The sequence below is a fragment of the Geotrypetes seraphini genome, chromosome 8 (genome assembly GCF_902459505.1).
Source record: "Geotrypetes seraphini chromosome 8, aGeoSer1.1, whole genome shotgun sequence".
NCBI classification, from domain to species: Eukaryota; Metazoa; Chordata; class Amphibia; order Gymnophiona; family Dermophiidae; genus Geotrypetes; species Geotrypetes seraphini.
This window is the reverse complement of record NC_047091.1, coordinates 126,784,178-126,802,559: the sequence shown is the minus strand read 5'-3', so window position 1 is coordinate 126,802,559 and position 18,382 is coordinate 126,784,178. Positions and strand designations below refer to the sequence as shown.

The window sequence follows — 18,382 nt, the reverse complement described above, 5'->3', positions numbered from 1 at the left end:
CTTGCTCTAGCGTTTTTACAGTGCTTATCCTCTTCTTAATCTTCTTCCCTACCATGAGTCTCATCCCTTTGTAATTCCCTTTTTGGAAGTTCAGTGCTGTGGCTGTCGTTTTGGATTGATGTTACTCCCCTGAGTCCAGATCAAAGCGGATCATATTGTGATCGCTGTTTCCCAGCGTTCCTTCTACTTCTACATCTTGGGCCGGTCCTCGTAGGCCATTTAGAATTAAGTCCAGAATTGCATTTCCTCTAGTGTTTTCCTTAGAAACATGGAAACATAGAACATGACGGCAGAAAAGGGCCACGACCCATCTAGTCTGCCCACACTAATGGCCCACCCCCTAACTACATCCATGAAGAGATCCCACATGCCAATCCCATCTTTTCTTAAAATCTGGCACGCTGCTGGCCTCAATTACCTGTTGTGGAAGATTATTCCAGCGATCAACCACCCTTTCAGTGAAGAAATATTTTCTGTGTCGCCATGAAATTTCCCACCCCTGATTTTCAACGGATGCCCTCTTGTTGCCGTGGGTCCTTTAAGGAAAAAGAGATCCTCTTCCACCTCGATACGGCCTGTGACATATTTGAATGTCTCGATCATGTCTCCCCTCTCTCTGCGTTCCTCGAGTGAGTACAGCTGCAACTTACCCAGTCGTTCCTCATACAGGAGATCCTTGAGACCTGAGACCATCCTGGTGGCCATTCGCTGAACCGACTCAACTCTTCGCACATCTTTTTGATAATACGGCCTCCAGAATTGTACACAGTATTCCAGATGGGGTCTCACCATGGATCTGTGCAACGGCATTATGACCTCGGACTTACAGCTGACGAAGTTGTTCCAGGAAGCAATCGCCTACAGCATCCAAGAACTTGGTCTCTCTAATGCAGCCGGAGGTGCCTAGGTTCCAGTCTATTCCCGGATAATTGAAGTCACCCATGATAACTGCGTTGCCTCCCTTGAAGTTGTGCTTAACCTCGTCCGTCATTTCTCCATCAATTTCTTCAGACTGCCCTGGGGGTCGGTAGTAGATGCTGATTTTCGTTTCCAGGCCATTTGTTCCCGGAATTTTGACCCATAGAGACTCTTAACTTATCCGTTAGTTGTGGCGTGTTCTCTCCAGTAGATTAAATTCCCTCTTTGACGTATATGGCAATGCCCCCACCTTTTTGAGCCACCCTGTCTCTGTGGTATAGTTTGTATCCCGGTAGTACAGTGTCCCAGATGTTTTCCTCAGTCCACCATGTTTCTGTGATGCCTACGATGTCAACGTTATCTTTTTATGCCATAGCTTCTAATTCACCCATCTTATTTCTAAGGCTCCTTTTGTTCGTGTACATACACTTGAGTTTACGGCTTGTTCCTTTCTTGCATTTCCTTCCCTCATGTCCTTTTCGATCTGTCTTGCCTGTGATCCGGTGAGTGTTTCCCTCCATCTTCTTGCACGGTATCCTCTGGGAATACCGGTTCCCAAATTATCGACTCTCTCTCTTGGTTGACTGTCGGCTTTCCCCTTCTTCCTAGTTTAAAAACTTCTCAACTTCTCTCTTGATGTTGCTTGCAAGTAGCCTCGTTCCATCTCTGCTGAGATGGAGTCCGTCCTTCCTGTACAGCTTGCTCTTCCCCCAGAACGTCGTCCAGTTGCACATGAAATGGAATCCTTCTTCCTCACACCAGCACCGCATCCACACGTTGACTGCTTGCAGCATCATCTGCCTCTTCTCATCAGCCCTGGGTATCGGCAGGATCTCCGAGAATGCTGTCCTCTGCGTTCTGGTCTTCAGCTTCCTTCCCAGCATCCGGAACTGTTCCTTCAGTACTTCCCTGTTGTAGTTCCTGTTGCTCACATTGTTCGTGCCCACATAGATCACCACCGCCGTATCTTCTTCTTCCACACTGTCGATGATCCTGTCGATGCGGCCCAATGGCCCACAAGATCACCAGGGAAGCACGGTAAGGCCTGGGAGGTTACTCATGTCTGTTTGGGGTGGAAAGAGGGAGGAAAGGGAATGCTATGCTGCTGGTCTAAGGAGGGGTACATGAGTGTACGTAATGGCAGCAGAAGTCTGCCAGTTCAGGGGGGAGGGGGTTTGACAACAGCAAGACTCTAATATAAACAGAGACCCCCATTTTTGAGCATATTAGAAATAAAGCTTTAGGGGGCATGCCAAACAAATTTGAAAAGAAGGTTACCATAGAGATAAAAACTAAGAATAGGTTTTAAAATTGTAGGAGGTCTAGCAGTATATTAAATAAATGAGTCAAAGTTACTTAGGGATACCAGCAGCAAGTCTACGGTTTCATTTTTGAGGTTTTCTTTCCAGAACTATTTGTTACACCTTGGTTTAATTTGTTCCACTCTACCTTTCAGGTTCACTGTGGTGTGCTTCAGTTTATCTCCATAAAACAGTGTTTCTGATGTAGGTATCAACTCAGTAAAAACTGGAATAGAGAATGACATGGGGACAAATTTGTCCCCATCCCCACAAGTTTTGTCGCTGTCCCTGTCCTATTCCTGCAAGCTCTGCCTTAACCACACATGCCTCGAGCGCGTATGATTTTAAATTGTTTGAGGTTTGTGCAGATGAGGACGGAACTTACAGGACTGGGGCAGGGGCAGGGACAGGAAAAGAACTTGCGGGGACGGGGGAAAATTTGTCCCCATGTCATTTTCTAGCTGGAACGAAGAACTAATCTGTTTTCTGTTATGGTTTGTCCTCCCTGAATACCCCTTTGTTATCTAATAGACTAAGATTCCCTCACAGGCTTTTAGATTTCAATATACCAGAGAAAAATGATTATGGTATTATTACCTAAGGGCTCCTTTTACTAAGGTGCGCTAGCATTTTTAGCACATGCTAAAGATTAGCATGTGCTATCCCCTGTGTTACACGAAAAATACAAACGCAAGCTCTATGGAGGCGTTAGCGTGTAGCACGCGCAGCAATGTAGCGCATGCTAAAACCGCTAGCGCACCTTCGTGAAAGGAGCCCTAAAGGATTCTTTTACAAAGCCGCCGTAGCAATTCCCTCATGGCAAATTAATTGAAACCCATTCAATTCCTATGGGCTTCGATGTATTTGATGCAGGAAAATCGCTACCGCGGCTTTCTAAAAGGGGCCCTAAGAAGAAACTGTTCCTCATCTAAAACAAAAATGTTAAGGAATGGATGAGGCCTCTCAACAGAAGAAACTTTGCCATTGGAGCACCTTCACACCAGAAGCTCACCAATTCGATATTCCTGAAACTTAACATGGAAGCATTTTTATATTCTATTTAACTTTAGGGTCCTTTTACTAATGCGCACTAACCGATTTAACGCTAAATGGTAACGATTGTGAACATGTCCATTATATCCTATGGATGCACTGGCGCACGCTAATCGGTTACCGCACCTTAGACAGGGGTGTCCAACCTTTTGGCTTCACTGGGCCGCACTGGCCGAAAAAAATGTTTCTGGGGCCGCACAAACATGCAAACACTGCAGTAAGACACAGGAGGGAGCCGACAAGACGGTAAACACCCAGGGGCAGCAAAGGAAAACACTGCATCGCCCTCGACCAACGCCACACAAAATACTTCACTGGGCCGCATGCGGACCTTGGGACGCAGGTTGGACACCCCCTGCCTTAGTAAAAGGTGGTAAAAGTATGTTTTCTATAATTTTTGTGGCAAGCCTGAAAAGAATTAATCCTAATTTCTGGTTTCTGCTGGATTCTAATATTGTTTTAGTATTTTACATTATTTCTAGAAGCAAATTTTGTATATTTGTTGACGAGAACATGAGTTTCTTGTTACTTATGACATCTCATCTTTTATTTAAGGATTAGACTAGATTTAAAACATACTAACACTACTAAAACATACTAACACTAACAAGTGTCATTAGTAAATAGGACCCAATGCATAAAATGGGACCCGTGGTAAATAAAGCAATTAAGGCATGTTATTACACGTTAGCATGCAGTAAATTTAGCCCTATATATATTTATTACTTGAGAAATAAAATATACAAAAACAAAAGTAAAACACATTTTTGTATCATCAAAATGGGTGACTAGCCAATCTTTCTTTACCTTCTTATCAGTGGAATCTTGCTCCAGTTGTTGAAGGAACCCGACAGATATATCTCTTTACCTCCCCCAGTCCAGCGGAAAACAGTTGGCCGAGCTTGAGTGGGAGCTTTGTCATTCACTTCTAGATCCTGTTGCCAGGCCAGGAATTCCTCCTTTTCCAATGGAGCCTTAAAACACAAGAACAAATGTATCTTGATCAATTATTTAACCCTGTAGAAGAAAGTACAAACCACCTTGATATTGCATCAAAAATGAATTCAACCGAGAAATAAAATCATATGAAAAGAGAAAAAATAAAAAATCACCTTCTCTGCCCCTCCCCCCAAAAAGCCACCATAATTAAATTATGAACTTCAAATAGTTAGCTGATAGTTGACTACTGTCTGCCTCTTAGCTCCACAAATATCTGTGGGATTTAGTCCTGTGCTAACCAGGGGCTGTTCCTGCACCTCTCTGCCCCAATGATGTCATATCCAGGCCAGATGTTGTGAAAAGCTGACCCAGTACTGGGCAGCAGGTGCCACGCCAAAGCAGGCTCATTCCTTAGTGTGCCATTAAGCAAAACTAGCAGAGAGAGGAAAATTGTTACTTTTAAAGAGATGAGGGCTGAGGGTGAAAAGTGGAGGATATATGAAGGGAAAGTGAAAGGGGAGAAATAATATATAGGAATATGTGGGGTGTATTCTCAACTTCTATTTAAGGAAACAATGTTTTGAAAAGTTATTTTGAGATGGACTACATTGATTTTCAATAATCATTTTCACATTTAAAGAAATGTTTATATTTGTCTAACCCTACAATGGGATTTCATATCTTTGACCAGCTTCCATGTAAACAGCTCGTATGAGGAAAGACTGAAGAGGTTAAAGTTCTTCAGTTTGGAAAAGAGATAGTTAAGGGCGGATATGATTGAAGTCTACAGAATCCTGAGTGGTGTAGAACAGGTAAGAGTGAATTAATTTTTCACCATTTCAAAAAGTACAAAACCCAGGGGATACTCAATGAAATTAAGAACATAAGACTTGCCATACTGGGACAGACCAAATTGGAAATATTTTTTAAACAAAAATAGTAGGAATTAGTTTTTACTCAAAGAATAGTTAAACTTTGGAACGTGTTGCCAGAGGATGTGGTTATAGCGGTTAGCATAGCTGAGTTTAAGAAAAGTTTGGACAAATTCCTAGAAGAAAGGTCCATAGTCTACTATTGAGACAGACACGAGGGAAGCCACTTTTTACCCTAGATCGGTAGCATGGAATGTTGCTACTCTGGGTTTCTGTCAGGTACTGTGACCTCACTTGGCCACTGTTGGAAACAGGAAACTGGGCAAGCCGGGCCATTGGTCTGCGCCAATATAGCTGTTCTTATGCTCTTACCCATGTAGTTATAGAATAGCATTTTGATAAACTTTTAACAATCTGTGCATAAATGTTAGCACCTACTTTCCAGAATTACCCCATGTTTTATAAAACCTGGTTTGTGTCCATACCTGTATTTGGCAGGTGCATATCCCCCAGGGCAAGAGCTCAGCTGACTGTATACATTGATGCTCTGCTTCCTCAGGTCCCTTATACAATTAACCCTCAGTGGAGAGTTTGAAAATTGCCCAAGACTTAAGAGATACATTAAAAAAAAATCATGTCCAGGAAGAAGTTACCTTTATTTCACCTGTATGAAACATGTCTGCATCTTCAGGACTGTCCATCAGTAACTTTGGTCGGTCCCCATCCTTTGTACTAATGGCTCCACCGCTGCCCTCCATTCGAGGTGTTTTGTGACTCCCTGGACGTTCCAGTCCTCCTCGTTCACTACTTGTGTTTCCCATTGTTTATTTTGGTTCTTGGAACTACAACACCAGTTTTGTTTGACTACAGATTTAGTAGAGTTCAAATGGAGGCAAACAGTGTCTGAACAGTCCAAAATATAAACAAAAAAATGGCTAATCATGTTAGAAATTATTTTCTAAACTAACTTTTTTTTTAAATCTTCACAGCATCCATAAACTCAAGTTATAGTTTTGGGGGGGGGTTTTAATGGTATAGTCATAGAATCTTTGAATTGGCTCACATTTTATGTGTAAACTGTTGCTTTATAAAGACATGAACGTTATCGCTTTAAATTTCTTTCAGCAATATTTGTTTATAACAATTTTTGGATTATAGTGCATAGTAACATGTGAGAACTCCTTAAATAAATCTATATAATCACTTATGTGACATGAAATGTAAAGCTGGTGCAAGGATGATTCCATCTTGCTTGGTGTTTCACATTTTATAAGCATCAACTAAAATGTAAAAATTTAAGAGTTCTCAGTCTATATTTAAGGGGCCCATATCACATTTTGGAATTAACGCACAGAATACCCAAAACTAATTCTGTATCAAGAAGGATGGTTCCCACTATTGTAGGCTGTGCATTAACTTTCAACTTAATATGGATACACTTAGGCCCTGATTCTATAAAGTCTGCCTAAAGTTAGATGCCAATATTGGTGCCTAACTTAATTGATTAGTAGGCTTAATTGGTAAAGATACTAGCAATCAACACCTCACAATCAGCTTTAATTGGACTTAATTGAAAGTTAGACACTTAATCCAAAGCGCCTACAGCAGGGGTAGGGAACTCCGGTCCTCGAGAGCTGTATTCCAGTCAGGTTTTCAGGATTTCCCCAATGAATTTGCATGAGATCTATTTGCATGCACTGCTTTCAATGCATATTCATTGGGGAAATCCTGAAAACCCGATTGGAATAAGGCTCTCGAGGACCGGAGTTCCCTACTCCTGGCCTACAGTAAAAGTGGGCATGATTTCAAGTGAGGCATATCTTTGTGAATTAGGTGCCGTTAGGCTCCGATATCAGCGACTAACTTTAGGCAAAGAAAACCATGGCATAAGTATGGTGCACCTAAATGTTAAGAAGCTTAGGCGAGGCTAAGTGTGATTGTATAATGGGCACCTAAGTTTTATGTTAAATATATTTATTGATTTTTAAATCATATAATCAAGAATTAACTTGTACAGAAAGCAAATTAGAAATTCCATAAAGCAAGAAACATTCCAATAACATTTAGATCATGTATAAACTAAAATGCTCAAGTCCTCAAATTAGATCCAAGGTTTCTTAGCGAAAGCAAAAGAAAAAGAATTGAACAAAAGTACACTCTTTCATATAAAGTTAGCTAGACGGCTGATTACTGGGATTAAACAATAATCTTAGAGCTTATGGTTTTTCTGCCTCGAAACGGGAGAGCGCTAAAAAAGAAGTCAACTGATTAGGCTCAAAGAAAACATATTTAACTGATCGGTGATGTACTATACACTTACAAGGATGTCGTAAATAAAAAGTAGCACCTAAAGATAACACCTAGCTTCAACATAAGAAATTCACGGCGACGCTTTTGAGTCTCTCGTGAAAGATCAGGAAATATCAGCACTTTAGAACCCATGAATTCTTTCTGTCTATTTTTAAAGTATAGTTTTAACAACCAAACTTTATCAATAGAAAGAGCTACTGTTATAATCAAAGTACTTGGTTCTATAGCCTCTTTATCAGATTTTTCCAATAACTCCGATACATCCAATAATCCTTGGTCCGACGACTTTTTTTGGCACCTAAGTTTTATAGAATCAACTTTAGGCAGACTTTAGAGAATCTGAGCCTTTGTGCCCCCTATTTAAGAGGTGGTTAAGTGGTCCTGCATTAACTCTGCATCACAGAATGACTCATTTTCCTGCAAGCTTCAAACACTAATATCATAAGTGATCGAGGCTTGTGCGGTTAAAGCAAAGCTTACAGAAATGGGGCAGTATATAACTTTTTTAAATAAATAAATCTCGCGGGGGCAGGGACAAATTTGTTCCCTTGTCATTCTCTACTCTACATTAGCCAGTTAGCATGAGGTAAAGGTTATACTTTAACTGTGCATGCCATGCTTCCAACAGAAAAAGTCAGCAGAATACAGTTTCATGCATAGAAACAAGCAAACTATTGCAAAATCCCTTAACACACTCACATTAGCCTGTTTGTGTGTGTTAACTGCTTAACACCCTGTAATACCCCTTATTTATTTAATGATCCAAAGATGCAAGTTCCAAAATCCTATACAAATTACAACTATAAAGAACAGTTACTTACCTGTAACAGGCGTTAAGGACAGCAGGCAGATATTCTCACATGTGGGTGATGTCATCTATGGAACCCAAGACTGCCTGCAACATGCATGCACAAGTGCCTTCCCGCCCAACGTTTGCTAGTGGTACCTCAGTTCTGTAAACAAGCTAAGAAGGTGGGAGGGATGTGAGAATATCTGCCTGTTTGTCCCTGGATAACACCTGTTACAGGTAAGTAACTGTGCTTTATCCTAGAACAGGCATATTCTCACATGTGGGACTCCCTAGCTTTACTGGAGAGTTGGCCTTTTTAAGTAGAAAATCAATTCTGTAAAACTGCTTGTCCAAACTGACCATCTCGACTGGAATAAGTCTCCAGACAGCAGTGGGATATGTGAATTGAGGACCAAGCAGCTGCTTTACAAATATCTTCAATGGGAGTAGAACCCAGAAAGGCCAACGAGGCCACCACTGCTCTGACTCTGTGAGCTGTGACACAACCTTCCAGCAGCAGCCCAGCCTTGGCATAGCAAAAAGAGATGCAGGCCAACCATGTAGAAATAGTTTGGTTACAGGACCTCCCAATCTGTTAGGGTCGAAAGAGTTGAGGAGAAATCCTGTGTGGCTTAGTTCATTCTAAATAGTAAGCCAAGGCATGTTTGCAGTCCAATGGGTGAAGCACAGTTTCACCAGGGTGAGAGAGTGTGGTTTCAGGAAGAAAACAGATAGTGCAATGGATTGATTAAGATGAAATTCCATGACTACTTTTTGAAGAAATTTAGGATGAGTTTGGAGAACTATTGTGTAGGGCAGGTCAGAGACCAGTGCTTGGAGTTCATTGACCTGTTAAACTGAAGTGATACAGATTAAGAAAACTACTTTCCAAGAAAACTACTTAGTCGCAAGGGGTTAAGGATGGTGATGACAACACTGAGTTCCCAAACAACCAGAGGAGGTTCGATTGGAGATTTTGAGTTTATAAGTCCTTTCAGATTAGGATGAAGAAGAGAAACTTGGTTCTGGGTTAGCAGAGATGGAAAGATCTGTAGTGGAATAGGATCTTTGACACTCAGCTGAAGAAGAAGGGAAAACCAGGATTGGCTGGGCCACCGAGGAGCTATGAGGATCATGGTGGCTGGTTCTCACTTGAGTTTCAACAATGTCTTTACAACCAGAGGGATTGGCGGAAATGCATACAGGAACTTGTGACTAATCTAGAAGAAACCCAACACACCGGGAATACTTAATAACCAAATGTGTCATCAAGAACAATGTCATACAATGTAACAACCAAAAAAGAGAGTCCTCAATGGTTATTAATTCAGATACAATGGAACATGTTTTTTGAGTGCTCAGAAAAATGTTTGCGAGAGACCAGACAGAGCAGAGCTCCAGCAGCAGGAAAAACTCTCCTTTTTCAATCATAGCACATAACATGGCTTTGCATTTGATAAGTTTTCAACATCTTGCTAGTTAAATCTTGCATTTGTTATTGGGAAAAAAAAAAAAAAAAAACTTATCTGTGCTGGAGCGGAGCAAAGACTTAGGTGGGTCTTGACGCATTTCGCCTCCAGCTGCCTCTGAAAACCCAACACAGACTTTATTGGTGCTAGTCTCATGATTTGTTGCTTCTTTTCACTTCTCACACTTCTGTCATTGAAAAAAAAAAAAAAAAAGAGTTTTTCCTGCTGCTGGAGCTCTGCTCCAAGTCTAGTCTCTCACAAACTTTTTTTCAGAGCACTCAAAAAAACATGTTACATTGTGTTTGAATTAATAACCATTGAGGACTCTTTTTTGGTTGTTACAATCTAGAAAGAAAGCATCTGTCTCCAGGGGATGATAGGAATACTGTCTGGAGCAAAATTGAAGTAACTTGCGATTGATGGGAGACACAAATAGGGAGAAGATGTAGTGCAAGGTTTTGGAATTGAGTGTCCACTCGTGCGGCTGAAGAAACTTATTGAATTTCTCGACAACAGCATTCTGCTTCCCTTGTACGTATATTGCTCCGAGGAAAATATTGTGCGAGATCGCCTATTTCCAGATTTGAAGGGCCCCCTGACACAGGGGAAGAGACCCCATATATCGACCAGATCACATCATTAGATAACTTTAAAAAGAAATATTTTAGACTGGATTTAAAGATGCTTTTGAAACATGATCATCCTTTTAAGGATGCTTTTAAAGGATATGCCGTTCCGGCCTTTTTGGCTGCTCTTTTGTGTTCCCCCTCGTTATTTCCTTTTCTGTTCTTTCCTTTACAAATATTGTAGTTCTCCCCTTTACCTCATCTGCCAGTTAATCAATGTTAGTTAAGTATGATTTGTTTTTATTTTTTTGTCCTTGGTTGAGCTCTCTTCCCCCATTTGATGTTTTTCATGTAATGTTTTTAATTTTGTAATACCGCATTGAAAAAATGATAAAAAGCAGGATATCAAATTTTAATAAACTTGAAACTTGATATAGTACATGGCTACTTGATTGTCCGTTCTGACAAGGTTGAGAAGGAGATCCTGAAATGTCAAAGAGCACTGCAGATTGCTCAAAGTTCAAGCAGATTAATGTGCAGAGCTCTCTCTCGAGTGGACCAGACTCCTTGAGTGCACAGGTTGGTGGTATAGTAGGAGACGACCTCCAATATCTTGTGGCCAGGCTACATAGCCATACTCCACTACACCCTATGCTCAAGCCAGGAGTCTCTACTACAAATACCCTCTTTCAAAGACATCAAATACAAAAGCAAAAGGGCATGAATGTTCTCTATAATAAGAAAGGGATAAAGACTATCCTTTTCTCAGGCTTCCCATCCCACAAGGAACACAATAGGAGGACATGACAAGACATGCTAGTAGATCTTTCCAGAAATGTTTAAAGTTATGTGAATATAGTAAACGGAACTAAAATAAATTAGAATGAGTGTAACTAGAATTAATTTAGGATGAGAATAAATAGGACGAATATGGTATACATTGCTAGAGCTATTTAGGATGCAACTAAATATACATTACTTAGTTGTAAAAGTTAATCTATTTAGGAGGATATAAATATAGCATGCTTAGAATGTTTACTGTAATTCTGTGTAAACATAGTATATTCAGAAAATAGTGTAATGCAATTACAAACATGATACCCTAGCCAAGCAGCTAGCAGGTCAACAACAATCACAGTGCAATTCATCTGAATCTGTATTTTAAATCCATTACAAATGTCTTTGAAAACCATTCTGAATTGACTCCCTAATCATTAGGAGCAGTAGAGAAGCTTCCAATAAAGATAAAGATAGGCTTAGGAGTAGGTAGATTGGTTAAATAGTGGCAATGCCCTCTATAAGCATGTCAAATGGACTGCAAAGACTTTTGTTGAGTAGCCGATTGAGCCTTATGTGTACACCGATTCCTGGCTCACTCTTAAGCTGGAGCCTTGGAGGAGGACAAGGTAGTCAGACAGCACCTCTTGTATGGAGCGTATGTTTGTTTCGAGTGATAGATATAGAAAGTTCAGCCTTAGAAAACTTAGACGTCATATTCTGCTCATGACGAGTAAGCTTCTGTGTAGTTTCTTCCACTTTTGTCTCCAAATAGCTCCTTGCATGTACAGGGTGATCTTGGACATTTAGATCTAAGTGTGAAACTCGGAGCCAGGCTAGACGTCTCATGGCTATAGACATAGTTGATGCTCTGGACATGACAGCAAATGCATCAAAAACAGATCTTGCCATGAATTTTTTAGTTTGTAGCAGATCATGAATGGTTTCCTGAAAATCTGGAAACTGATCAGGAGGAATGAATTGTTCAAACTGAGCAAGGTGTTTTACTAATTGTTTAAAGTAAAATGTCATACAGACGTTGTAATTTAGTACCCAGCTAGTAAGCATAGCATTTCGAAACAGACAGCGCCCAAATTTGTCTAAGGTGCGGCCCTCTCTTACTGGCAGTGCACTGGCAGATGCTCTAGAGCTAGATGTCTTTTTAAGTGACAACTCAATCAGTAAAGACTGGTGCTGTAGTTGTGGTTTATCAAATCCTAGATAAGATTGAACTCTACAGGGAGTCAATTTTCCTAGGAGCCACTGGAAGCAAGAGGGATCTTCTGGTTCTTAAACATAGCTTCTTTAACAGGTGGTGAAACAGAAATTAGAGAAGGTCCTCGAGTACCTCGTCAAAGTCCAACACATCGGGCAGTTCCACTCTTGGTTCCTAGTTCGTCTCTATCTTCACTGGTAAAGCTTGGCCCATCTGCCTTAAAAACTTAGTGAAGGATAAGCTTTCAAGAGGAGATGGAACGCCATAGGATTCTGGAGCATATAACTCAGGTTCAGGGTCAGTGATATCACGCATAGAGAAGTCGGAGTTCAACTGGCCAACCCCAGGTGACTCCCTTTAGGAGATAGATGAATGAACTCTCTGCTTATCACTGTGCCAACTGTGGCAGCGATGGGAGTGCCAGGAAGAATTCCTGTGAGAACACCATCAATCTGACGAACAGGTCCAGCACCAGGAATGAGTGGATCTTGACTTATGATGTACGATGAGGATAGTGAGATCCGCGGGGCAAGTATGAATCTGCTGTAAGATGTCCAAAATGCAACTGGAAGACCTGCATCTATATAATAAAACCGTAGGCGGCGCATGCACATTCTTATCGGCGTGCTTCCATGATCCGTACGTCCGTGGCCGCCAAGAGTGCAGCATGCCCCGCGCTTACTACGGCCCCACGCGCAGCTGAGTTCGGCACGGCAGTTTCCCCAGATAGGGGAAGTCGAACAACTCACTCACAAAGCGCAGCTCAGTTCGGCACGGCAGTTTCCCCAAATAGGGGAAGTCGAAAAACTCACTCCCGGCTCTCCTCGGCACGGCGGTTTCCCCAGATAGGGGAAGCCGAACAACTCACTCCCGCCTCATGGTCCTGCCCCCGCTCCTGTTCACAGCGACCTGCACGTCAACGACTCCTCCCCCCCCCCCCATCCTCCTGCAACAGCCGCTACCGCTCATGTTCAAAGCGGCCTGCTGAGGTTCGCGGCCGGCTGTAGCGAACCTCTCAGGCCGCTCTCCACATGGTAGTACGTTCCCTCTGACACGATCGCGTCAGAGGGAACATGCTACTGAGGTGGACAGCGGCCTGCGAGGTTCGCTACAGCCGGCCGCGAACATCAGCAGGCCGCTTTAAATAGGAGTGGCAGAAACCATGGATGCAGGGAGGGGAAGAGGAAAAAGAAGGGCATGGAGCAGACAGGAAAGGGGGCTGTTTTGGTGGGAGGGTTATGATGAGTGCAGACAGCAATCATGGGGGGGGGGGAACAGAAAGGCACCATGGAGCAGGTAAGCATTGCAGAATAGGGGGAGAGGGAAAGGGGCTGCTTTGGGGGGAAGGGTGTGCTGGGGGCAGACAGCAATCAGGTGGGGGAGGAACAGAAGGGGGCCACGGAGCAGGTAGGCATTGCAGAACAGGGGGAGAGGGAAAGGGGGCTGTTTTGACAAGCAGGGGGCCAGGGAGACAGACAGAAAGAAAGTCGGACAGACAGAGGACCAGGGAGACACACAGACACAAAGAATGACAGACAGACAGCGTCCAAGGAGAGAGAAACAAATTAAAAAAAACCCCAAAAAACATACAGACATCTACTCTGGGCGGCGGGAAGAAGGCAGTACGGAGTGCTGCTGGAAGTGGCTGCTGGGAGGAGGGCTTCGAGCTGCAGAAGACTGTCCACAAAGACCCTGAGTTGGGCCAACCTCTCCTTCCTCACCGACGCTGAAGAAGTTGCAGGCCCCGCTCCCTCTCACGCTCTGAGCACTCACGATTGGCTGAAGGGTGTCATGCCGATGCTGCAGGTACAGGGGGATGCTTTTGTTGGAGAGGTTTGCTGGGGGCCAGACAGCTTTGCTCGGGGGGGGGAAGGGGAAGACAGAAGGGGGCCATGGAGAGACAGTCAGGGAGAGGGGAAGGGGTATGCTGGGGGCAGACAACTTTGCTCTGGGGGGCTGGGGCAATGATACAAGGACACAGACACAAAGAATGACACACAGGGGGCCAGTGAGACAGACAGAAAGGAAGACATTCAGGCAGCGTCCAAGGAGAGACAGCCAGTGTCCAAAGAGAGAAAAACAAATAAACATAGACAGAGAGACAGCGGTCAAGGGGAGAGAGAGAAAGAAAGAAAAATAGACACACACATCTATTCTAGCACCCGTTAATCTAACGGGCTTAAACACTAGTATATATATATATAAACTCTTTATAGTTTATAAATCTTCCCTTTTGGCTATGTCTTGATAATAATATTGTAATTTATAGCTAAAGTGACATATGATCAAGAAACTTTTATTTTACTTTTGTGATTATGATAAACATACCGAGGGCCTCAAAATAGTACCTGGCAGGCCGTGAGTTTGAGACCACTGTCCTAGAGGATATATAGGGCCTATCGTTTACCATGCTATTGTGCTCAGCCCCCAAATTATGTATTCATTGCTACAAGCAGTCTATTATACCTCTGCTGCTGTCCATACAATTCATAAGAATTTTCCCCTCTGTTGCTGTTCTCCCCTTAATCGGTTGTTCTGTATATCATATATGTGAATTTGAATCCTTGTTGCCCATCATTTGCCATTCTGAGCTCAGTGCCCAAAACATGTACATAGGAATTTCTAGTACAGCTCCTCATCCTTTTAATCTGTTATTCTATACATCTGCAGTATGTGAAATTGTAACCTTGTTGCTAAACTTTCTACTGTGTATGCAAACTTGTAACCCATTCTGGGCTCTTCGGGGAAGACGGGCTAGAAATCTGACTAAATAAAGACCTACAATACAGATGTGTAAATATTTAAAAAGCATTAAAGAACAAACAAAATGTTTTTTTTACAGAAAGATAAGCTGTAGAACTAGAGGGCATGAAATTAAACTGTAAGGAGGTAAACTTGAAAGCAACATCAGGAAAATACTTTTTCATAGGAAGGGTTATGATATGAATGCCTGGATGTTCTTTGGCTTGAAGTGGTGGTGACAAAAATAATGACAGGCTTCAATAAGTTTTTCTATACAACAAAGCAAACCTTAAATGACTCATACTTCAAAATAAAAGGTAGAGGGGTGTAACCTACACAAAATGGCAGGTACAACAACAGCACAGAGGACTGTAACCTGCAAGGAGCAGCAAATTCAACTCTAAGCATTTTATTGGGCAGACTATATTGACCACCCTAAGTTTTTATCAGCCATGTATTATTGTGTTTACTCACCATTAAAAAAGAAATTATTATTATTAGATCCAAAGAAGAAATTTTAAAAAATGAGATAAAAGAAACTTTTCAAAATTATTTTTTCAAAATAATCTATGATCAAAAACTGTTTTTCTAAAACATTTCATATTAACTGGTATTTTTTAAATTACATATTTAAACACAAAATCAGAACTCTCCTGAGAAAGAGAGCCACAGTCTATATATATATATATATACACAGCAGAGGTTCTCCACCCAGTGGCAGAAACCCAGCTAGTCAGTGGGGTTTTCGGGATATTCACAAAAATGCGTAAGAGATTTGCATGCCATCGAGGAACTGCAAACTTCCTCTCATGCATTCATTGAAAGCAGCCTGGAAACCCGACTAGCTGAGAACCACTTGTCTACAGCATTGTGTCAATCTTTTCATCTTCAAGTCCCAAATCACAGCGTCATCATTTTAATACTTTCAGAAATATTTTTAAATGCGCCATTTTTTTTGTAACACTTATGTTAACTTCAAATTCAATAAAGAGCATTGATGAAGAAGAAAAAAATCCAACATTCATTCGCTGCTTCCCCAGATCCCGACACCGGAATACACTTCCCCACACACCCCAAACCCATTCCCTTCCTACGGACCCCAATTTACCCTCCGATTTCCGCTCTTTTTTCCCGCCGTGCTGAGCAGAGTCCCTGCCTTCCTAGGGTGAAAGGACCGGGAAGCAGGGCCAAATATGCTTCCGGGGCACGAAAGCGACTGGTAAGAAGGTACTTGCGCAAAAGCCCCAGCTCGTTTTTTTCCTCTAAGCTGCCCCCTTTCGGCAAGGAGGATATTTGCTGACTGCTTGGTTTGTTTAGCATAAGAATCCTTTTTATACGGTCAATCATCAACATAGAATTTAACTGCAAAGATGGGCAATACTTTTAAACATGTGTTAAATTATGATTTTCAGATCTAAGGTACGCGCATATTTTGGTTTTTTGAATATAGGTTGCAGTGTAGCTGGAGCACCGATGCAAAGATGCCTAGAGTGATCTCGTCTATAGAGTACACGAGCTCACTGAAGGAGAGCTGGGGGTATTGCTTTGCAAATTGTTTATTGTTTATTCAAAGTATTTGATTAAACGCTTATCCAGCAGTACAAAGCGTTGAACAAAGTATTTAAAAATTACAGGAAGACAAACATGTCTGCATTATAAACTTATATGTATTAAATTATTGGGCAAACCAGGACTAAACAGACAAACTCAAGCCATTAAAACAATAGGAGAAGGGGGCATAAATACATTTTTTTTATAGAAAGAATACATAAAAGGAAAATACAATAGGAAATGGGAAATGAAATCAAAAAATAATTAAGAATTTATGGAATGGAAATGAGAAACAGTTGAAATTGTTAAAGTAGATAATATTTATTTTTTCTTGTTTTCGATTTCTGAAAGGACTTCTGTAATCGCTGATGCTGGAGAAGTACTACTGAGGACAGCAGGAGTGGAAGAAAGAGAGAGAAAGACACAGGACTCGTGTATAGGAAGGGAAGGAGACATAAGCAGAGATTCCAGGATCAATTTACCAATGTGTCAACTGGGCAGCTGTGCCCCCTGCATGCAGAGCTACCTCTTTTGCCCATTGGTAAAAGCAACCCTGGGGAAGGCAAGTGAGCCCTCAGACGGGTGTAGAGAGAAGGGGAAGACATGTAAGGCGCAGAGCCCCAGCGCAAGGCCCTGTGCAACTGCCCCTCTTGCCCCTGCCTATGACTGATCTTGTCAAGAAGTCTAAGCACACCTTCCTGTGTAGTTTACCACTCCTTGCATCTACAAGTACAGCTTCTGTAAAACTTATCCAGTGGATATTCAGCAGGAGTTAACCTGGCTAATTCCCTCTGACAGGGTTCACCGCAGGTAATACAGCAGCAGTTAACCTGAGACTGCCACTGAATACCATTGTAACATAGTAAATGTCAGCAGATAAAGAGACTTGCACAGTTAGAACATAAAAATAGCCTTACTGAGTCAGACCAATGGTCCATCAAGCCCAGTAGCCCATTCTCACAGTGGCCAATCCAGGTCACTAGTACCTGGCCAAAACCCAAAGAGTAGCAACATTCCACGCTACCGATCCAGGGCAAGCAGAGGCTTCCACCATGTCTTGATAACAGACTATGGACTTTTCCTCCAGGAATTTGTCCAAACCTTTTTTTTAACCAGCTACGCTATCCGCCTTTACCACATCCTCTGGCAATTCTGTGAGTGAAAAAATGTTTCCTCCTATCGGTTTTAAAAATTTCCCTGTAATTTCATCGAGTGTCCCCTGGTCTTTGTAATTTTTGGCGGAGTGAAAAATCGATCCACTTGTACTCATTCTACTCCACTCAGGATTTTGTAGACTTCAATCAAATGAGGTGCTACCCAAAAGTTCAGGGAATTCAACTGTAAAAAAAAAAAATTTGTTACCGAAACTTCTAGTTTCCACCATCTCCTTTGAAGTAGTCCCCTTGAAAATGTATACAGCGATCCCAGTGTTTTTCCCATGAGTCCATGCATTTATGGAAGTTATCTTGGGTGAGTGCCTTGAAGACCTCCTGCGATTTTGCCTGGATCTCTTCAATCATGTTAAAATGGTGCCCTTTCAGTCATAATTTCATTTTGGGGAATAGGAAAAAAAGCACAGGGGGCAAGATCAGGCGAATAGGGAGGGTGCGTAATCACTGTAATGTTTCTAGAAGTCAGGAATTTTCTAACAACAAGTGATGTGTGAGCGGGTGCATTGTCAAGGTGGAATAACCAATTTTTGTTTATCAAAACTTTGGACATTTGCGCTGAATGCTCTCACTCAACCGCTTTAAAACCTCACAATATAACTTTCCTACTATCTCACAAACATCGTGGATAGTTTGCCTACGATCTGCAAGGATAGTCTCACAAACTTTTGCTATGGTTTCCGGTGTTGTGCTTGTTGACGGTCGTCCG

General features: G+C 42.0%; 1 protein-coding gene across 2 annotated transcripts in view; it reads right to left on the bottom strand.

Annotated features, from left to right (window-relative positions):
* PRKAB1 (protein kinase AMP-activated non-catalytic subunit beta 1) overlaps positions 1 to 16,265 on the bottom strand; it is a 46,951-nt gene extending 30,686 nt beyond the window's left edge. Inside the window, exons 1-3 of one of the 2 annotated variants that reach the window (XM_033957112.1) lie at positions 16,062 to 16,265; positions 5,737 to 5,986; positions 4,080 to 4,246 (exon numbers count right to left, since the gene is read on the bottom strand). In XM_033957112.1, coding sequence (XP_033813003.1) covers positions 4,080 to 4,246; positions 5,737 to 5,904 — 335 coding nt within the window. In that variant the 5' untranslated portion in view covers positions 5,905 to 5,986; positions 16,062 to 16,265. The remainder of the gene's footprint in view (positions 1 to 4,079; positions 4,247 to 5,736; positions 5,987 to 16,061) is intronic. The other variant, XM_033957114.1, reaches the window with a different exon arrangement.
* Between the last annotated feature and the right edge of the window lie 2,117 nt (positions 16,266 to 18,382).